The following is an 18,492-nucleotide window of genomic DNA, read 5'->3' as shown; positions in this document are numbered from 1 at the left end:
CACAATTTTGGAGGCTGGGAAGTCCAAGATCAAGGCTCCAATAGATATGGCCCCTGGTGAGACCAGTCTTTCTGGTTTACAGATGGATGCCCTCTCCTCTGTCCTTACATGGCCAGAGAGGGAGCTCTGGACTCTTCATCTCCTTGTGAGGGCACTAATCCCATCATGGTGACACCACTCTACATACGTAGTTATTGGCAACAAGGGGGGTGTGGATGATCTTAGCCTTGATCTCTAATGACACATCTTTGCTCTTGGTGATCTTCCCCACTTCTTCCATTGCTTACTTCCAAGTCTCAGCCTTCTGTTGATTTCTTGGTGCTCCTCTCCATTTGAACTGATGACTGAAACAAGATGATCAAAATCTTTAACCCTTTCAATGTCTTCAGTGTCTGTGACACAGTTTTGTATTGCTTCTGTAGTCATGGTTTTTGTCTTGTTGTTATTCAGATGCAGTCCTGCTTAGCACTTTCTTCTTTCACTTTAATCAGAAGTTGCTCAAGTCATTGCTACTTTCTTCCAGTAGGAAGTTGCCACCAGCATATCTTAAGTTATTACGATTTCTTCCAAGGCTTTGCCTTCCAAGGACCTTGCCTTCCTGGACTTTCCTAATGGCAGAGAAGGAAGATACCCAAGTCAGCAAGGAGATGTACCATGTGATGTCTGGTTATAGTTGATCCTGTAACTTTTAGGTCAGAGTGTGGAAGAAAGATGTATTATAATTCTCTTCTCCTCTTTCATTCTTTCAGCGCTTCGACTGTTGAAGGAGGGGGTGGACCCCCACACTCCCGTTTCCTCAGGAGGGTCCTTGCTCCATCTGGTAAGAACTGTGATGACCAATATAAGTGTGGGTGACACCAAAGACAAGGAGACTCAATTATGGGGTCAAAACTCAGTAGCAAGGTGTACATCTGACAGATGATCAGAAAAAGGATGTTTCAAATTAAAAGTCTTTGATAATAAATTTATATTCATTAATTACTTGCATTATAGTTTGTAAATAACACATAGCAAATGGAGTGAGAGTCTTTGCCCTAAAGAAGATGCCTTTGTAAATGAATAGTATTCAACAAATAAGCAAGAGAATATTGTATCAATTACAGAGTACTAAGGAATCATCCTTTTACATCTATTAGTTGTTTTTGTTGTTCCAAATAACAGTACTCTGCTTGTGGCCCAGCTCATATACATGTAAATAAAACTAACTTACGTTCTTTTGGAAACAAAATGAGGAGATTAAAGTGATAAGCTAGATGGGAAACGCTTTATTAATTCTTGACTCAATGCGAGTATATTGCCTTTGTATACTGTTACACATAGGTTGTGAGTCTAAGATGAAGGGGGAAGCTGGACCTGAAATACATGTAAGAAAACCTGGTGATGCCCGAAGGAACATGGTTCTCAGGGCTGAGCCTCCTTTTCCTGGGTACTGAGTAAATAAAAACAAATGAAAAATTGAAGGTTGCCAGAAAGACAAAATTGCAGGGTTTCAAAATGACTTAAATACTGAAAAAGGCAATTTAGCCATCTAAAATGTCAAGTGTGAGTAGGTTGCTCTGCAGTGTGCCCTATGTTTTAGGCATTCCTCATTACAGCCCCTAGCTCTAATTACATATTCTAGGGTCAAGGTCTTTGAGAAAAAGGCAGCATATGTTTGTGTGAGGTAACAGGATAAGCTGTGGAAATCTTTGTGATTTTTCCAGTTTTGATTATTTAACTCAATTATTATTCAGTGAGTACTTGACTCTAAGGGTAGATTTTTTGTAGGACATTTCTCTTAGAAGTGCCACAAGAACTTTTATGTTGGAGATTTACCATTTCTACTGTATTGCAGATGGGTATTTGAGAAACAGGTTTTAATGTGTTTTTTTTTTTGCATATAAAATTTAAAGTTACCATCTACACTTTTAATAAATACATCTGAATTTGTCTGTTTACCCACCTTTCACTAAATAAAGCAGGTATCAGGTACTGCTATAGACAGAAGAGAAATAATGCCAACAAGTAACAAAATCAGAAACCAGGAGTTTAGTCTCCTGAGGGCAATATACCGGTAGATGGAAACTCAGATTTAACTCTTTAAAATAGTATGATATTTATGGAGCTAAAAACTGAATCCAGAAAGTTTTGCTAAAATGCTATCCAGGGTTTTATGTTATGGCCTTTAATAAATGAGCTATTGAGGAGCTCCTGATGGTAACAAAACCTTCCTGAATGGAGTGTGAAAGCAAATTCTTTTCATTCCACCCTTTGACAGCAGCAGTCCTTAGTGAAGCTTAAGTGGAATACATTAGAAATAAGCAATATTATTTCTTTTACCCGGGGAATTCTGCTTTTATCATAAAGACTGTGATTTAAGCAGTGGAATTTCATGCAGCTATTAAAATATTGAACCACATGGTCAAGGGCAACAAAAGCAAAAATAAATAACTGGGACTACATCAGTCTAAACAGTTTCTTCATAGTGAAGGAACCATCAACAAAATGAAAAGACACCCTACTGAATGGGAGAAGTTATTCACGCATAACATATCTGATAAAGACAATATAAATGTATATAAGGAACTCATAGAAATCAATACAAAAAACAATCTGATTAAAAAATGTGCAGAGGATCTGAATAGACATTTCTCCAAAGAAGACATACAGATGGACAGTAGATATGAAAATATGCTAAGTGTCACTAATCATCAGGGAAATGCAAAGTGAAACTACAATGATATACAGCCTCACACCTGTCAGAAAGTTGTCATCAAAGAGTCCACAAAATAACAAGTTGTTGCCGAGGATGTGGAGAAAAAGGAGCCCCGAGGCATTGTTGGTTAGACTGTAAAGTGAAGCAGCCACTATGGAAAACAGTATAGAGATTCCTCCAAAAATTAAAATTAGAACTGCCATAGTACTCAGCAATTCCACTTCGGAATTTGAAAAGATATATGCAAAAGCAAAAACAGTAATTTGAAAGCAAATCACTGATTTGAAAAGATATATGCAACCCTATGTTCATTATAGCATTATTTACAATAGCCAAGATATGGAAGGAACCTAGGTGTCCATCAATAGATGAATGGATAAATAAGATGTGTCATATATACAATGAGACATTACTCAGCTATAAAAAAGGATGAATTTTGCCATTTGCGACAATATCTATGGACCCCAGAGGGTATTATGCTAGGTGAAATATGTTAGAGAAAGACAAGTGCCATATAATTTCTCCTATATTTGGAAGCTAAACAAAATAAACAACAAAACAGAAACAGACACTGTAGATACAGAGAATAAACCAATAGTTGTGAGAATGGAGAGGGTTGGTGGATGGGTGAAAAGTGGAGCACACTCCGGTTATAAAATAATAAGTCACGGAAATATAGTGTACAACATAGGGAATAAGACAATAATATTGTTATACCGGAACTTTGCACAGTGGCAGATGGGTACTAGACTTATTGTGGTGATCAGACTGTAAGGTATGTAAATGTTGAATCACTGTGTTGTAAAATGAAAACTAATCAATATTGTATGCAAACTAAACTTTAATAAGTAATGTTTTTAAAATAGTGAGCTATGACAGATATGCAAATATATCCAAAACATTGGTAAATATCAAAAGCAGGTCAGGGATTAGTACATATAATACAATGAGATAAATAGATGAGGGAGAAAAGAGGGATATATCTATGCTAATAAAAGCCTAGGTGGCCCTTGCACGTGACGTCGCCACAAGATGGCCACCACAAGATGGCTGCACGCACAGTGGAGGCTGGACCCAGCGTCTCCGCCACCTCGTGCGGAGGAGACAGATCCCGGCAAAGGAGGTGGGTTGCAGCAGGGGAGGGCAGTTGTGGGCGATTGGGCCAGCAGGGGAGGGCTGTTGGGGGCTATCAGGCCGGCAGTGGAACAGTTAGGTGTCAATCAGGCCAGCAGGGGAGCGGTTAGGGGGCAATCAGGCTGGCAAGCAGAAGCGATTAGGGGCAATCAGGAAATAGGCAGGTGAGCGGTTAGGAGCCAGCGGTCCTGGATTGTGAGTCGGACATCCCCAGAGCTGTCCCAGATTGGAGAGGCTGGAGGCCAGGCTTATGAATCATAATGTAAATATCTGTGTTTTCCGATGATCATAGGTGACCCTGCTGTAGAACTGCTGCTGTAGAGCCTAAGACCATCGGAAAACACAGATATTTACATTATGATCCATAACAGTAGCAAAATTACAGTTATGAAGTAGCAACGAAAATAATTTTATGGTTGGGGGTCACCACAACATGAGGAACTGTATTAAAGGGTCGCGGCATTAGAAAGGTTGAGAACCCCTGGTCTAGATGTAAACAAAAATAGTATGTGGATGGCGTCCTCACTCTGCCCTGCTCACCCAAACCAGAACATCTGGGCAGAGACCATGTAACTCCACCATCCTTTGTTTTCCCAAAAGAGAAAGGACAAAAGCTGCAAGGGTGTAAAGACTGGCGGGGAAATTACTCAGAGTTGAGGAAAATATGCCCTCCACAGGGGCTGTTTCTGGGGAATTTTTGGGGGGATGTGGGATGGGTAACATCCATACAGGACAGTGCAACAGGAAGCAGAGAGATAAATAAAGGAGCAAAATGGAAGCAAAGGGAAGATGCTGAGAGAGAAAGAGAAAGGTGGGTTTGAGGGAAACTGGGAGGCAGGATGATTAAGAGGCTTGTCAATTCAGGGTTGGCTTCCTGGGCAGGTGGTCCATGTAGTCACAAAGGGCTTTGTTCTTAGAAGGGCTTATGCTTCGTTTCATCTTCTGCTGTCATCATTTTGAAATGCCTAATATGTTCTGAATCAGGGGCCCCACATTTTCATTTTGTTCTGGGTCCCACAGATTCTGCTATGCTTGGCACTTTGAGAGGTAGAGGATAGTGACAGGAGGAGCTGGGCACTACAGGTCTAGGCGACAGGTAGAGATAGCTGGAGGTGTCAGAGTGCTGCTGAGGGTGACAGAGTGGCTCTGCAGCCATTTACTTGGTATATAAAGTGCCCCTAGAAATTGGACAAAGTGTTAAAGAACTGCTTGAACTGGGACGGAGATTTGCCTGCTTGAGGAAAATTCTTTTTAGGGAGAATTAAGTTTACTATCTAACAATAACATTGTAAGAATATTATAACAGGAATGTTCAACCATCGTAATCTTTCCAGACAATTGTGATTAGAGGGTATTTATTGCTGTCAAATCATTATTCATAATCTTCTGAAATGTGAATCTAAAAACGACATTAGTTGCGAGGGGCTGATACCACTTTCGACACTGGATCTAATTAACTCTTTTTTGGTAAAAGACACTGAAAGGCCAAGACCTGGGTATCTGAATTGTAAATGTGGACTCCTGAGGTGCAGGTTGAGGATACCTTGGCAGGCACAGGAGAAGGAGGTCACATCTTTATGGATTAGGCAGGGAGCTATCAAAAAGATGAGAGTAGAATATAAATTACTTCCATATAAATTTCCTGAAATAAATTGGATCCCGGCCCCAAATTCCAAAACAATGTATTGAGCTTTCTGACTCTGGTTCTCACCTTCTCAGTCATTGTGACCAAACCTGCAGCTCCTGTGGGTGGGGTCATATGCAGTTCCTACCATCAGGGCCTGATAGTGGTGACCCTTGTTATTGTTACACAGGATGTGGAACATCTGGCAGCCAAAGGTCCTCGTTCAAAACTGAAACTAATCTCTCAATCTTCCTATGTTTGGTGTGGGCCCAGGTGCTTCCATAATTTTGCATCGTACTTAGTGTATCATCTTGAGACTAACAGGTAATGGAGAAAGATATGACTCTTCTCCCATGGCTATATATTATGATTGTGAACAACAATTCCTACAACTTATTTTGTTTGGTGAAATATCAGTTTGAAGACTGTGCCTATTTTTTTTAATTGGGTTGTCTTTTAATTACTACTTTTTAAGACAATCCAGTAGTAACAAAACATAAATGTATCCACATACTTCCCATTTCCATGCTATCAATCTGTTTGGTATCAGTTTGTTTGTAGTTTTCTTGCAGCTCACTGGTAATCTATCTCTTCATTTATTTAAAGTCATTTTTTCTCTGTGTGTTGCATTATGTAAAATTGATATTACTGTGTTTAAGTTCATTAATCTTGTCTTCTGCAACACCTAGTCAGTTGTTAATCTCATCCAGTAGTATATTTTTCATTTCAGCCATTGTATTTATCATCTCTAGAAGTAAAATTTGAGCCTTTTTAATATGTTCCATGTTCAGTAGTTCCCCTAGCTTTTTAAACATATGGAATACAGTTATAATAATAGTTTTAACACTCAGATTTGTTAATTCTAACAGGCATGCCACTTCTGAGTTGGTTTCCATTAATGACTTTTTTCTTCTCATTGTGTTTCTTTTTTCTCTGCTTTTTTGGTATATATGTTATTTTTTTCTGGATTCTAGACATAGTCAATTCTGCCTTGTTGGGTACTGAATACCTTTGTATTTCTGTTAATAATCTCAAGCTTTGTTTTGGAGGCAGTTAAATTATTTGGAAACAATTTGATCATTTCAGACATTGAATTTAATAAGTTTTAGGTGGGAACACAGCAGCGGTTAATTTAGGGATAACATTTTCCTACCCTGGATACAAAAACACATCTGGTCTCTCTACCCCATGCCACATACCAGTAAATTATGAGGTTTACAGTCCAGCTAGTGGAAACAGGCTCTATTCCTGGCAATTTATGAGCTCTGTGTCCTTCCTCTGTTCAGGAGGTTCCTTCACTGACCTTGGGAAATTTCCAGGAAAATATATTCTGATCATGACTCAGCTGAGTAGTTGAGGGGGGCTCCAGCAAATCTTTGACATTCTTTCTATGTGCAGCTCTTCCCTTTCTGCTCCCCTGCCCTGTGCCCTGAACCCATCTCTGTCTCTCTGGACCTTCAATTCAGTTTCCTCATGACTGATCCTGGTCAGCGAGGATTCTCCTCTTTGTTCTGTAGTTTGGGAAGTCTCTCAAGGCAGTAACCTGGGGCAACAGCTCTTAGAGGCCATAGTTTGTTTTGATTCAGTAAGTTGAGGTGGGAAGGTAAATAAAGTCCCTGTTACTCAAATGTAGTAGTCTCCCAATGAATTGGTTTTACTGTTCACTGAAAAGGTAGATATATTGGTATGACAGTACTTCTGGTGGTAGCATTGCTTTGTACATGTTTTGGGAAGGGAATCTGTTTTATGTTTCCAAGTTCTATAAAAAGTGTGCATCATACAACCCAGAAATTTCACAAGCTATGTGAAATTTGACCTATTAATAGGTCTTTTTTGTTGTTCTTTTTTCACTAATATGCATTTGCATTGATGTCATATGAGGCAAATATATGGAAAGTCTTATGCAAAGGATGAATAATTTTCAGGGCCAGGCACAAAATGGATATATGGGATTTTACAAAAGTTATTAAATATTCAAGATGGCAACAGCAGGGCACTAAGCTAAGGGCAGGATGCATCTAAGCACAACTCCACAGATCATACACTAATGAACTAAGCTGTGATATATATATATATATATATATATATATATATATATATATATATATATATATATAATATGAATATGTATTTTAACAATAAATAGTAAGTAAAAATACGAACAATGAAGGTTTTGATCTAGTATATAGTAGAATATTTATAAAATACAATATTATGCAATTGTTAAAATATGTTAGAAGTTTAAAGAAACTTATCAGCACAACAATTAACTTTTATAAGATGGCATGTTGTGTAATGCCTAGTTGTCTTATGTAAGTAAGCCTGGGAAAGAATATATTCATATATTCACATATATAGCGAGAATGTTGACAGATGAAGATGGAAAGACTGTGAACAGTCTTGTCTGTCTTGGATGAAATAAAATGATAAAACTTTATTCTTTTGGCAGTGAGAAACTATACATTTTTAAAGCAGAAGCATTATGTGATTAAATCTCTATTTTAGAAAGATAATTCTGATAAATGGTCCAAGATTTTCTAATAATACTATTTATAAATGAAGAGGACCAAAGCAGTGAAATATTTTTTCTCTTTATACTCTCTGCCCCTTCTTTCTTATTTTTCTTCCCATTGCTCACAGACTCAATTTCCCCTGATGTCTTACAGATGCTCTTCTCTTGTAGGTTAGTTGAGAAACATGAATACATTCTTTCCCAGGTTAGATCCACCTCTAAATTTGCAAAATTGGCATTGGAGTTTTCTACCCACTGAAATTTGGAATAAACTTTATCATAGTTTGTTAAAATATTATATACTTTAATTTTTTTTCTTTCCTTTAGTGTGCTCGGTATGATAACGCCTTCATTGCAGAGATCCTGATTGACAAAGGGGTCAATGTCAACCACCAGGATGAAGACTTTTGGACGCCAATGCACATTGCCTGTGCATGTGATAATCCTGATATTGTCCTGCTCCTCGTATTAGTAAGTAAAGCAATTACATTTATAACGATTTTAAGATTTAATGGCATATGAAAAGCTGCATATTTCTCTAGTTCTCTTTCACAATATGTATACTTCAGCACAGAGAAAAATGTGTGTATACTGTATGTCATGACTTATTTGCCTGTAATTATAAGATAAAGACTAAGGTTGTGGGTTACATAATTTGTAAAACCAATTGTGTAGATGTCATGTCAGGCTCTACTCTTCTTGCATTTTTCTTGGTTATTATATACCTTAATACTTCACAAGTCAGTCCTAACTAAAGTGGTTTGATAATTTTTGTAATTTTTCAATTCGTTCTTTTAATTTTTAGTCAGCTAGGCATATATGAAATATGGCTTGTATTGAATCTTGTCCTTTAGTTCACATCTAGTAAAAAAGTATCTATAACATTTATTTTTATGAAAATTTGAAGTATAAAAATCATTGGAGTTATTTGTTGTTTTCAATTATGGCTTAAACCCTTATATTAATCCTCATACACAATACTTTTGTTAAAAATGAGTGCCAACACTTTATAGATATTCAGTGTGTACTTGTTGAATACATAAATAAACAAATAGTGGATAAATGGCAGGCCAATTTTTGTAAGGCAGGCTGAATTTAAGATTGCCATTATTAATGTGTATCTAATAAAAACTGCCTTATAGCCACATTCATCTTTTTACCTGTTCTAAAATTCCTCATTCTACTCATTTTGCACTTATATTCGGAAGTGCTTGATTCAGCACACAAATCGTCTCAGTGTTTGGTGATGTTGCTCTTCATTACCAGACAGAATTAAGAAATGGAAACTGGTTTTATTTCATATATAAACATAGATTTAAATTTTTAATTGTCAAGTTATTCACATTTTTATGGTTCTGTCATGCCATTTCTCACATCATAGAATAATCCAACCTTATATGCAAAGTTATACATTTGCTAGTTACTGTTTTTCAATAACCTTCATATGTTGATCACTATTATCATTCATTTAACTAATATTTATTGATTACTAATTTTTGGCATAAAAATTTCTTAAATAAATTGCAGTTTATTAATTCAGCAAATATTTATTGAATGACTACTATGTCCTAAGTCCTACAAAATGGACAAAAAAAGACATTTTATCATTTTATCTTATAGAATAATGGTAAAACCAAACAAAAACAAGTAATGTAAGTGCATCACCAAGAAATCTGATTAATGGATTAAGCAATTCTGAGTAGCCTCATTGCCACTATGTTATAGCTAGCCCACCAGTCATCTACAGAAATAATTCACTTTCAAATAAATTTCAATGAAATACATTGTCATAAAATTGTAATTAATGTAGAAATATGTTCCTGCTAACAGCCTCAAAATTGAGATGCCATTCTACATTTAGACTTTCATGTTTAATATTCTTTTCATTTTCCAAAGCTTATTGATGAGTAAGGGAGACTGTGCACATTCACTTATTCAATTCATATCTGAATGATTTCTATTCTATACTAAGGGGTTCAGCAGTAAACAAAGGAAGCAAAAGTCCCTGCCTTTTGGAACTTAACATTCTCCTGGGGAGAAACAGGAAAAAATATATAAATGAATAAAATATATAGTATGTCAACTAAAGAGAATTGTTGGAGGAGACAAGAAAAATGAAGTAGAGGGTATTAAAGAATAGCTTGATGCAGAAAGTGATATTTGAGCTGTGAGCCTGCGGAAATGTGGAAATGTGGATGCAAAGTGTACTGGGCAGAGGGAATGGCAAGGGCAGAGCTGTGTGGCAACAACTTGTGCTTGAGGAACAGGAGAAATTGAGGTTCCAGTGGAGTAGACGAGGTCAGGGCAGGGCATGAAGTCAGAGAGGCAATGGAGCTAATTGAACCTTGCAAGGACATTAGATCTACTTTTACTCCAGGAGATTAAGGGAACCATTGGAGGGTTTTGAGAAGTGAAGTGACATGATCTGACCTACATTTGAAAGATCACTCTTGCTGCTCTGTTGAATACAGACCATGGGAAGGGAAAGGGAATTATATGGAATACTAATAGGAAGCTGTTGCCACTATCCAGACTACTTATGGTGGAGGTGATGAGAAGTGGCTGACATCTAGACGTTTTGAAGATCAAGTTTTAGCATTTGGTGTGGGACTGGATTTAGGGCTTGAGAGAAATAATACAAGTCAAGGATGATTTCCACTCTTTTTTGGCCTGAGAACTGGAGGGTTGCAATTTGCTGAAATGCAGAAGAATGTTAGAAGGAGGGGCATGGAGTTGGTTTTAAAAATGAATGACAAATATAAGAAAAGGCTAACAAAATTACTATGAACACAAGAGATGAATAAATGATGAATGAGAAATAGAGAGTTGGTAAGTAGTACAGTCTGAGAGAGGATGTGGGAGAATTTAGCTTATAAAGGAGAATAAACACCTCTTTAAGAATAAAACAAAGATTTAATAAATACAAAAAATCAATAGTTTGTTAGTAGGAAGTTGAAAGCAGTAGCCTGAATACTTCAATTTTCTCAGTAAAGTTGAAGTCAAGATCAGCTGCTGAGAAAGAGAGTAAATATTATGTGTGGTCATGTACATAAAGAGTTAATAACAAGGCTCTTAACTCAGTTCTTATACCATAGTCCTTATTGGAAAATCACATTTACTTTGAATCATTTGGATTTATAGCTTATTTTCTAGGGAGAACTGTAAGCTCCTGAAATACAGCAGGGTACCCCTACCTCCTAATATTTAACAAATCAAAGTGGTGAAAAGATTTATTTATAATTAAACAACATAATTATTATAGTAGTATTTAATCCAGGAATAGTCAGAGCAACTATTGAGTGAAGTTTTGGAATGGTTTAATTTTGATCTATCAATTTAAGCCACCCAACACAAACAATTTCCTATTTCAGTTATGACAAAATTTTTGGGTTGCAACAGTTGCCTGCAGAACCGATAAAAATGATCTAGTTCCACAGTGCCCATTAGACACAGTCCATGACACACTTCATCCAACAGGCAATAAAATTACTAACATCAGATGTTCAAACACAAAAAGGCCAAGGATGGAGAAAATATTCACTGCAATTTCCAGCCTATCCCATTGTTACTGAAGTGAAACAATGATAAAGACATTACTGAGCATCACTTACTAAATGGCTATTCATTTTCTAATACTCCCCCATCAGCCTTCTGATTATGAATGAGAATATTTCAAAGGTCTCTCAGTATTATGTAATAGCAATAATTCAGCAATTCACTATTGCCTGTCAACCCTTTAAAAATAAAACTAATACAAGTGACACTATCCTTCATTTATCATTACTTATTTCTTGAAATTATGTATAATAGTAACATTTATTAAATGGCTCTGGGATAGGTATCAAATCATATCCACCCCAAATTTTTAAAAGGAGAGAGAAACAGGCTGAGATGATTAGTCAGGAACACAGGTAATCATTTTTCCCAATACAAATATCATATAATATTTTACTCAAATTATTTTTCTTTTGAAATAATTAATGCCAAAATGAAATTTCTTGTGGCTTAAGTGCAATGAACTGCTCAAATGTGCAGATTTGTCACAGCTTTAGAACTGCTAACAGTGCAGAGTAACTTAGCAACTATGGGCACATTGAAAAATTAAATGTGAAATTTCAGATCTAGCATGCTGCAGATATATGAAAATTTTTAATCCAGTCATCAGAAAAGAAGCGAGAACTGAGCAAGGTTATTCAGAGACCATTCCCTATGAAATCACATTGTGCAAAATAGCAAAAAAAGGTCTATTGTTCCTCTCTCAGCAGGCTAGCCATGAAGTAGATTCTGAAGATGTTTTAAAAGCATTTATTCAGGGCACAAATGATTTGATACTACATGCTAGAAATATATATACTAGTATATATATTTATATATATATATATACTCATATATATATCTATATATATATACACACATATGCTATATAATAAAGATGTAATATGCAAATGGTCATTACATGGTAAAGCATAACAATTGACCACATATCAATCAGATCACGGATCAGCAGGAGGGTGGGGCAGTGAGCTACAAGCGAGCAGCGGAGAGCTACAGGAGGGGGCAGGGCAGCAAGCTATTGGGAGGGTGGGGAGAACTACAGGAGGGTGGGGCAGCAGACAGAGAGCTACTGGAGGACAGCAGTGAGCTTCTGGCAAGTTACTGGTGCACAGATTCGTGCGCAGGGCTACTAGTGTATGTATATTTATATACTAGAGGCCCAGCGTGCATGAAATTGTGCACGGTTAGGGCCCCTAGGCCTAGCCTGGCCTCCGTCACATGGCCTCTGCAGCCCTGCGACACTATGTGAAGCTCCCCGCCCTAGGACGCTCCGTGATGCTCGTGGCCCCTCGACTGCTCTGCGAGGCTCCCCCCCGCCCCTCGACTGCTCCATGAAGCTTGTTGCTGCCCCGTGAAGTTTGCAGCTGGATGCTCCACAAAACCCCCTCCACCGCCCTGCCACTGCTCCACGAGGCTCCCCTGACCCTGCAGCTGCTGCTCCATGAAACTCCCCCGCCCCACGACTGCTTTGCGAAACTCACTGCCGCCTGGGTGACTGCTCTGCTAAGCTCACAGCCACCTCGTGAAGTAGCTTGCCACCACCGCTCAATAGTCCCCAGTCCCGCCCCGCTGCCAGCCCCCCCTCGTGGTGACCAGTCGCCCATTCAGTCGTGACGCCACCTAGCTCTTTATATATATTAGGATATGAACTTGTTTAAATAAATATGATGTAAAGGTTTTTAGGGAATAAAATCTGACATACTTTGAGTGAATCACTTTTCAGTCTTTATGATTTATTCTTGAATAACAAAGCTTTTTAAAATCTTGTAAATAGAAAATTATGGTGAGATTATTTTTTAAAACTAGAAAATTATTAGAGTTATTGAGCACTGGTGTTTGAAAATGGCACAAATTAAAAAAATATTTTTAAAACTGCATAATGTAGAATGTAAAATAATAAATGTATATATGTGAGATGCTCAAATAATCAATAAAATAAGGCAAGTGAAAGAAAATGCTGGCTTAATAAACATTGCTTAATTATAATGTATAAACACATACTCCCAACCCCATTAGATACATACACTCTGCCCATGTGCCCACCTCCCCTTATCATCACGTCAGACTTTTGTCATGCCAACATGTAGAGATTTCTTTAGTATGACTGTAAATGCTATTCACACCCTAGCCACTTGGAATTCTACGATTACCCTTTCTTTCTTACATATTTTGTTTACTTTACATGGTTTGTCATTTAGCACATTAGCAAGGCTACACATAAATACCTACGTGCTCCAAAGTAGCAATTACTCACTTCAGGATGTTTACAGATGGAGCGGTGAAAATGTTTTCCAATATAATTGTGACTGTTATAACAGTTATACTGTAAATTCTATAATACAGTACATTTAAAATTGTTTATTTCTCTAAACATTTGCAATAATTAAAATCTCAAAGTATACTTTAATCATAATGAGGGCTTGATACATAGTTCCTTAATGAATAAGTGGACTCTCCAAGTATATGGTCTCCTCTGTTATCTGCCCCAAATCTAGAACCCCAAAAAAGCTACATGCTTCTAGTTTTCATCCTCTGCTTAAATAGTGGAGATTTGTGGGAAAGTCTCTGCTTAAGAACAGAGACCTATGAAGTTTCCCCTCCAGGTCTCTGTTTTCATGATTGTGGGCAGGCAGAAGCTCAACTGTCCTTTGGTTGGTCAGAGTGAAGTACAATAAGGACAGCCTATTCCAAGGCTTTGGGTCCTTCCTTCTCAGCCCATTCACCAGTAGTTTTCAGGGGTAGTTCACTGTTTCAGATTTCTGCTGGTGCACACCCTACCTGACAGCTTCTCTCCCTGACTGTGATGTCTCAACTGAGTTTGGGGAAAGAGGTCATGATTCAATGGCTAGGGTTAGAGAGATTTGAGTTTTTTCACCCGTTCCCTTTGGTGGCATAAATATTTCGGAATGAGAGGGGTTACTCTCTGAATAATTCTTATAAAACAACATTCCTGCTAATTGCCCAATCCTATCTAATAAAAGAGTAATATGCAAATTGACCATTACTCCAAGAAACAAGATGGCCGCCCCCATGTGGTCAAAGATGGCTGCCCCCATGTGGACACAAGATGTCCGCCACAAGATGGCCAGCAGGGGAGGGCAGTTAGGGGTGACCAGGCCGGCAGAGGAGGGCAGTTGGGGGAGACCAGGCCAACAAGGGAGGGCAGTTGGGGGGGACCCAGGTCTGCAAGTGAGGGCAGTTGTGGGTGATCAGGCCTGCAGGGAGGGCATTTGGGGGGGGGGGGCAAGGCCTGCTAGGGAGGGCAGTTGGGGGAGGACCAGGCCTGCAGGGGAGGGCAGTTAGGGGTGACCAGGCCTGCAGGGGAGGGCAGTTAGGGGTGACCAGGCCAGCAGGGGAGGGCAGTTAGGGGTGACCAGGCCTGCAGGGGAGGGCAGTTAGGGGTGACCAGGCCAGCAGGGGAGGGCAGTTAGGGGTGACCGGGCCAGCAGGGGAGCAGTTAGATACAAGTTATTGAGTGCCTACTGGATGTCAAGCACTGGGCTGGGTACTAGAGGCCTGGTGCACAAAATTCGTGCATGGGGGGTGGTGTCCCTCAGCCCAGCCTGCACCCTCTCCAATCTGGGACCCCTTAAGTGATGTCCGACTGCCCACTTAGGCCCAATCCTGGTGTACCGGGCCTCTAGTTCAATAATAAAAACGATTATAAAATGATGCAGGATAGACAGATTAGGTAGTATACAAGACCACGTGCTTCTGTTACTCTGACTGCATTAGGTTGCCCTTTTGAGTCAGTATCTACTATCTTTTTTCTACAGTGATTTCATTTCATTTGTGGGGGGACTCATTGATTTGCTTGTCTTTTTATAAAAACAGTTTTCTGTCTTTGTTCTGATTTTGAAGGTTTAGGAATTCTTTGGAATTTGTCTTTGAAGACAAGGTCAGGATTGTGAGAATTTTTTTTTTATTTTTTATTCTCATATAATTGGGTGTGAGCAATAGAGAAAGCTCCACAATGCTTTCCTAAGTCAGTGGGTAGAAGACAGACTTTTAAAAACGTAAGTAGTAATTACTTGGAAATAAATAAATTGGACACATTTTTTTTTGAGATCTCTTTCAGAGGTACCTGTAAGTTTCCACTTAATATTTTATAAATGTATTTTGTTACATCTGTTTTTTTTAAATATGTTTTTATTGATTTTAGAGAGAGGGAGAGATAGAAACATCAATCTTCTGCCTTCTGGCACCCCTACTGGAGATGGAGCCCACAACCTGGGCAGGTGTCCTGATAGGGATATGAACCTGTGACCTCTTGGTGCATGGGATAATGCTCAACCAACTGAGCCACACCAGTGGGGCACATTTGATTTGATTTTAAGACGCAGATTTATAAAGTGTTCCCTTATACATCTCAGGGTATGCTGCATTTTTTTTTTCAATACCCATAAAAATAGAAGGCATTCTGTTATTTTTTTCTGGTCTGCTACAAAGATTGCATGGAAAAATGTTAATGTTGACCTGTGTATTTTGGGAATGACATTTTATAAGTATTTTTTGCCTCTGACTAAAACTTTTTTATCTTCTCATTGTTGGTTTTGTCAAACATATTGGATGGTAAGAGTGAAGGGGTGTAAACAAATCTCATCTACCATCTATATAAATAAAAAGCCAGCGACCATAATGCCAAATGATGGTCGCTATGATGCACAGTGTGGCAGCGAACTGGCCCAATCAGGGGTTGGGTCACTGGCCAACTTCCCGTGGCCCCTCCCCTGGCCGGCCTGGCCCTGATCAGACTCTCCCACCCCAATCAAGGGTGGGGCCGGTGGCCAAATGCCCTCCCTTACCCCCCGGCCAGCCCCATCCCCAATGGCACCCCCTATCCCAATAGGGTGTGGGGCTGGCCAGCCAACCTGCAGCCCCTTCCCCTGGTTGACCCCACCCCTGATCTCCCCCCAGCCTCAGTAGGGGGAGGGGCTAGCCAGCCAACCACCCATGGCCCTTCCCTGAGGCCACTGGCCCCCAATTGGCCCTCAACCCCAATCGGGGGTGTGGCCCGCTGACTAATCACACAAGGCCCCTCCCCCCAGCTGTCCTGGCCCTGATTGGGCCCTGATTGGGGTGGGCTGGCAGGCCAACCTCCCACCATCTCCTCATCCCAACAGGCCCAGCCCTGATCTGCCCCAACTGGGGCTGGGCTGCCCGGACCCCACCCATGCACGAATTCGTGCACTAGGTCTCTAGTTTTTAATATTTCAAGGAACTCAGGCCTGAATTTCCCTTCTCTCTTTCAACTACTATTTCATTTTGTATCATTCTTTTAATTTCTAAACTTAGCTAAAAATTGTGCTGGCAGAGAAGGGTGGGTGATTTATTATACTATATGGTCTATGGTTGTATTTGCAAATAATTCATTTCATATGGTACTCTTTCTCTTCCTGATACTTTTGTTAGTACAGATACAAGTTATTGAGTGCCTACTGGATATCAAGTACTGGGCTGGGTACTGAATAGGCTTATGCTGAAGATATTTGTAAGATACTTAAATACTAACAGTTGGCTCCACTTTGCAAACTGAAGGCCAGAATTAGGTGGTTTGACCTTGGACACAAAGCCAGTGAACAGTAACCCTGCACACAGAGCCAGGCTTTTCTCACCTGAAGCCTTGTTTCTTGTCAGTATGTCAAGGGAAGTTCCTTCCTCTTTCTCCTCTGCTTCCTACTGCCTCTAACTCAAACACTCCCTTATCTTTTTGAATCTCTATTTTGCAGCTCTCTAATATCCTATTTTCCATTTTCCAATAGTTTCACCAAACTCACTACCTTAATGAATGCAAGATAGTGGAAAATACATAATTAAAATTTTGTGGACTTTCATATAAGAAGCTCTATTTTGATCTCTTCTTATCTAAAACTCTTGTTTTTTTGAATGTGCATTTTTTGTAGGATAGCAGCTTTTACTGTTTAATATGAGACTTCATGAATAGTTCAGCAATGACTATTATTACATATCCCCAATATAGGGTATTTTTGGCCAAATGAATTTGAAAAATTTGGGGATAATGTTCACTGGTATTTAGTGCAAGGCTTTGAAGAGACATTAATATGCTAATGTGCCTCCAAATGTTATAGGATATGGATGTAATATAAAATATTTTCCAGTATAGTTTCTCAAACAAATATAAATAAATAATTTATGTAATGTATTGGAGATACATATATATATATATATATATATACATATATATATATATATATATACACACACACACACACACACACACACACACACACACACACACACATATATATTTGAGGGAAACATAATGAAAATCAAATAAAGTTGTACTATCCATTTATGATTTATCGTATTTGTACACAGCATTTCAAATAGATTAGTTTTTAGAAGTTTTACACTGAGCTCTAAAGAGTTTATGCTAAGAAATTATAAGTAGTTTTTCATATTAACAAAAAACACAACGCCGATTTTTATATTTATTTATTTATTATTATTACTTTTTCCATTCTCATTGAGGATATTTTTCCATTGATTTTTAGAGAAAGTGGAAGAGAGAGAGAAAGACAGAGAGAAATATCCATGTGAGAGAAACACATCGATTGGTTGCTTCCTGCAAGTGCCCCCAACCAGGCCTGGGCTGGGGAGGAGCGTGAAATGTAGGTATATGCCCTTTACCAGAATCGGCCTTTCGGTCCACAGGTCAATGCTCTATCCATTGAGCCAAACTGGCTAAAGCACAACCCTGGTTTTTAAATAGACAAAGTTCTTGACAAGATAATGTAGAAAAGGAATACAAATAGCCATAAATGTGGAAACGTATTTGAAGACTATGTAAATATTTTATTCCTCATCAGACATTTGCTTTAGTGTTAGTATCCCTTGATAACTGTCATCTGAATCAGTTAGCATTCAATTTACTATATTGAATGGTAAATTCTAACTTTATCATTTTCCCACATTTATTAGCTGCTATTATATTGTAAGGAAAAGTTTTTT

At 38.6% G+C, this 18,492-nt stretch overlaps 1 protein-coding gene across 1 annotated transcript in view; it reads left to right on the top strand.

Annotated features, from left to right (window-relative positions):
- The window catches only part of MYO16 (myosin XVI), a 435,293-nt gene that overhangs the window by 45,316 nt on the left and 371,485 nt on the right, over positions 1 to 18,492 (top strand). The window contains exons 3-4 of the mRNA XM_080660342.1: positions 750 to 820; positions 8,293 to 8,436. Of these exons, the coding sequence (XP_080516468.1) occupies positions 750 to 820; positions 8,293 to 8,436 (215 nt within the window). The remainder of the gene's footprint in view (positions 1 to 749; positions 821 to 8,292; positions 8,437 to 18,492) is intronic.

Source organism: Plecotus auritus (genome assembly GCF_963455305.1).
Source record: "Plecotus auritus genome assembly, chromosome: 3".
Taxonomy (NCBI): Eukaryota; Metazoa; Chordata; class Mammalia; order Chiroptera; family Vespertilionidae; genus Plecotus; species Plecotus auritus.
The sequence above is the reverse complement of the archived record's forward strand: the minus strand, read 5'-3'. Positions and strand labels throughout refer to the sequence as shown.